The sequence below is a fragment of the Camponotus vicinus genome, unplaced genomic scaffold (genome assembly GCF_025532165.1).
Source record: "Camponotus vicinus isolate PSW18456_S1 unplaced genomic scaffold, iyCamVici1.0 SCAF_10, whole genome shotgun sequence".
NCBI classification, from domain to species: Eukaryota; Metazoa; Arthropoda; class Insecta; order Hymenoptera; family Formicidae; genus Camponotus; species Camponotus vicinus.
Genome location: NW_028141946.1, coordinates 8,936,607 through 8,940,415, shown reverse-complemented (window position 1 = coordinate 8,940,415; position 3,809 = coordinate 8,936,607). Strand labels below are relative to the sequence as shown.

The 3,809-nt window shown below is 38.1% G+C and overlaps 1 protein-coding gene across 1 annotated transcript; it reads right to left on the bottom strand.

Moving 5' to 3' along the window:
- Positions 1-429: 429 nt before the first annotated feature.
- On the bottom strand, positions 430-3,305 carry LOC145960292 (uncharacterized). Its single transcript, XM_083079650.1, has 2 exons — positions 3,146-3,305; positions 430-2,586 (listed from the first exon to the last, which is right to left on the bottom strand). Exons 1-2 carry the CDS (start codon positions 3,266-3,268, stop codon positions 568-570), a joined length of 2,142 nt encoding a protein of 713 aa, XP_082935776.1. The 5' UTR covers positions 3,269-3,305; the 3' UTR covers positions 430-567.
- Positions 3,306-3,809: the final 504 nt, after the last annotated feature.

Here is a 3,809-nt window from a genome sequence, read left to right as displayed (position 1 = left end):
GTTCGAAAAAGCGCTATATGGGAATGTATGGGCTTGATGTTAAGTGGTCCGCGAGAATCGTAAAATTACAAGGTACACGCCGGCGTATACTGCATGCTGGCGTCGTAAAAAATGGCACATTATAAACTGATGTCGAAATTAAAGCATATATATATATATTCTTACTTGTATAATTAGATTTATATATACACTTCATTATATATTAATTAAATAATACATTGCATAATGTATAATGCAATCTTTATATATTTCATGTATATGCAATACGTATATGATAATTGCTACATATTCAGATTATATGAAAACAATATTTACAAAAGTTTTCAATTTATAAAAAAATAACAATGTCGTTCAATTCATTGTCGCGTGCATTGCTAGTTACATTATTGGGCGTGCTGCTGTTTTTATTTATTGGGTGTATCACTACTTGCACCATTGGATGTGCTTTCATCAGGAGTGGTGTTGCTTTCGTTATTGGATGCGTTGCTGCTTTCATCATTCGTTGTGCTACTACTTTCATTTTCAGGTGTGCTGCTGTTTTCACTGACGGGTCCATTGCTAGTTACACTATTGGGCGTGCTGCTCGTTGGGCGCATTGCTATTTGCATCATCGGGTGTGCTGCTGTTTTCATTGGGTGTATTACTGCTTACACTGTTGGACGTGCTTTCCTCGGGAGTGGTGTTGCTTTCGTTATTGGATGTGCTGCTGCTTTCACCATTGGTTGTGCTACTACTTTCATTTTCAGGTGTGCTGTTTACACCGTCGGATGTACTGCTGTTTTCACTGACGGGTGCATTGCTAGTTACACTATTGGGCGTGCTGCTACTTCCATCGTTGGGCGCATTGCTATTTGCATCATCGGGTGTGCTGCTGTTTTCATTGGGTGTATTACTGCTTGCACTGTTGGACGTGCTTTCCTCGGGAGTGGTGTTGCTTTCGTTATTGGATGTGCTGCTGCTTTCACCATTGGTTGTGCTACTACTTTCATTTTCAGGTGTGCTGTTTACACCGTCGGATGTACTGCTGTTTTCACTGACGGGTGCATTGCTAGTTACACTATTGGGCGTGCTGCTACTTCCATCGTTGGGCGCATTGCTATTTGCATCATCGGGTGTGCTGCTGTTTTCATTGGGTGTATTACTGCTTGCACTGTTGGACGTGCTTTCCTCGGGAGTGGTGTTGCTTTCGTTATTGGATGTGCTGCTGCTTTCACCATTGGTTGTGCTACTACTTTCATTTTCAGGTGTGCTGTTTACACCGTCGGATGTACTGCTGTTTTCACTGACGGGTGCATTGCTAGTTACACTATTGGGCGTGCTGCTACTTCCATCGTTGGGCGCATTGCTATTTGCATCATCGGGTGTGCTGCTGTTTTCATTGGGTGTATTACTGCTTGCACTGTTGGACGTGCTTTCCTCGGGAGTGGTGTTGCTTTCGTTATTGGATGTGCTGCTGCTTTCACCATTGGTTGTGCTACTACTTTCATTTTCAGGTGTGCTGTTTACACCGTCGGATGTACTGCTGTTTTCACTGACGGGTGCATTGCTAGTTACACTATTGGGCGTGCTGCTACTTCCATCGTTGGGCGCATTGCTATTTGCATCATCGGGTGTGCTGCTGTTTTCATTGGGTGTATTACTGCTTGCACTGTTGGACGTGCTTTCCTCGGGAGTGGTGTTGCTTTCGTTATTGGATGTGCTGCTGCTTTCACCATTGGTTGTGCTACTACTTTCATTTTCAGGTGTGCTGTTTACACCGTCGGATGTACTACTGTTTTCACTGACGGGTGCATTGCTAGTTACACTATTGGGCGTGCTGCTGCTTCCATCGTTGGGCGTATTGCTATTTGCATCATCGGATGTGCTGCTGTTTTCATTGGGTGTATTACTGCTTGCACTGTTGGACGTGTTTTCCTCGGGAGTGGTGTTGCTTTCGTTATTGGATGTGCTGCTGCTTTCATCATCGGGTGTGTTACTACTTACATTGTTTGGTGTACTGTTACTTCCACTATCGGATGTGTTACTACTTGCACTGCTGGGTGTGCTGCTGCTTCCATTATCGGGAGTGGTGTTGTTCCCATTCTCAGATGTGCTATTGTTTCCATTCGGTGCATTGCTGTTTTCATCAGATGTGCTGCTGCTTGAATTGTCAGATGAGCTGCTTGAATCGTCGGATGAGCTGCTGCTTGAATCGTCGGATGAGCTGCTGCTTGAATTGTCAGGTGAGCTGCTGGTTGAATCGTCGGATGAGCTGCTGCTTGAATTGTCAGATGAGCTGCTGCTTGAATTGTCAGATGAACTGCTGCTTGATTCGTCGGATGTGCTGCTGCTTGAATCATCGGATGAGCTACTACTTTCATCGCTCTGAATAAGTTTGGCGAAACCTTCCACGTATAAATTTAATCCTTCCTTCCGTTGTCCAATAGCTTTTATTACTATGGACGGTAAACCAATGCCACCTTTAAACACTACGTAAGTGACTTCTTTGCCTTGTATACTAGTAATATTAACGAAGTTGATAATTTGATCTGATGAGTGAGTTGAAATACCAATTGTAGCTATCATAGCTTTCCGGCGAACGGCAGGCTATAATATATAAATAAAATATTAGAGTATAATAATAAAGCAATATAATTATAAAACAGGCACATTAAAATTATTTAACTTTAAAGAAAAATTAAATAATATATAATAATTATCACTAATTAAATATTTAACAATTATTATTAAAAAACTCAAAAATCTTATGTATTGAGTATATCAAAAATTATTACGATAAAAAATAAAATAAAATCAGATAAAAAAGACATTTATTAGAATATGCTAAATTGTAATATTGTATATTATAAAAAAGATAAATATTGGAACATAAATTTTGACGTTTATATATTTTAAATAAACCGGTTACAAACTACCGATTACAAATTATGATACAAAGTGTCAAATTTAAATAACAAATTTGCATGAGATAATTAACATACGAGATACATTTTTCTTGATATCCACAGAATGGAACATAAAATTTATTTGTAAATTAAAGACACATATAATCTCTGTTAAAAGATTTTTTTTAAATTAATAAGTAAAGTGTAATTTTACATACAAAATGATAAAACACACACGAATACTTTCTAAATCAACTTACTATGGAAATGGTTCTATTAGTAACGACATGATCGTCTTTCTGACGTTGACCTTCGAGGAAATTGGTCGCCGTTATACAGGCGACTACAGAGAGGCACAGAATCGTGAAAAGTAAGATACGCATCGTGCGAGACTAATTGTCAACCCGCGTGTTAATTCAAGTCAAACTGCGTGGCTGATGATAGACGAACGCATTTATACCTTTGCGTTATCAGTCTCCATGTTTGATAATTCCACAGAATCGCATCATATGAACTCACGGATTTTTATTGCTTGACATTGACAACAGCAATTTACGTTTATTTTATTTTGTTTTGTACTTTTGCTGTAGAATGTCGGAACTTGTTATATCATGGTTGCATTTATCTTATCCTGTTTAACAAGGAGAAGGCCACGTTAAACATGCTCACGCATTTTCTTTGAGATATATTTCACAGCTTTTAATTTGCTATCTTTTTTCTCACATTTTATAGTAATTGTTAACAATTATTACATCTAATTTTTTATAAATCTATTTGTATAAATTGTAACATAAAATGATTCCACAAATTATCGAATGCACATGCAGTGAACTAACAAAACAAATGATAGAAAATTGAATAAAAAGTAAGAATAGTGATAATACGCGTGCAAATCTAAATAATCTTTAAGAATGAAGGAAATAA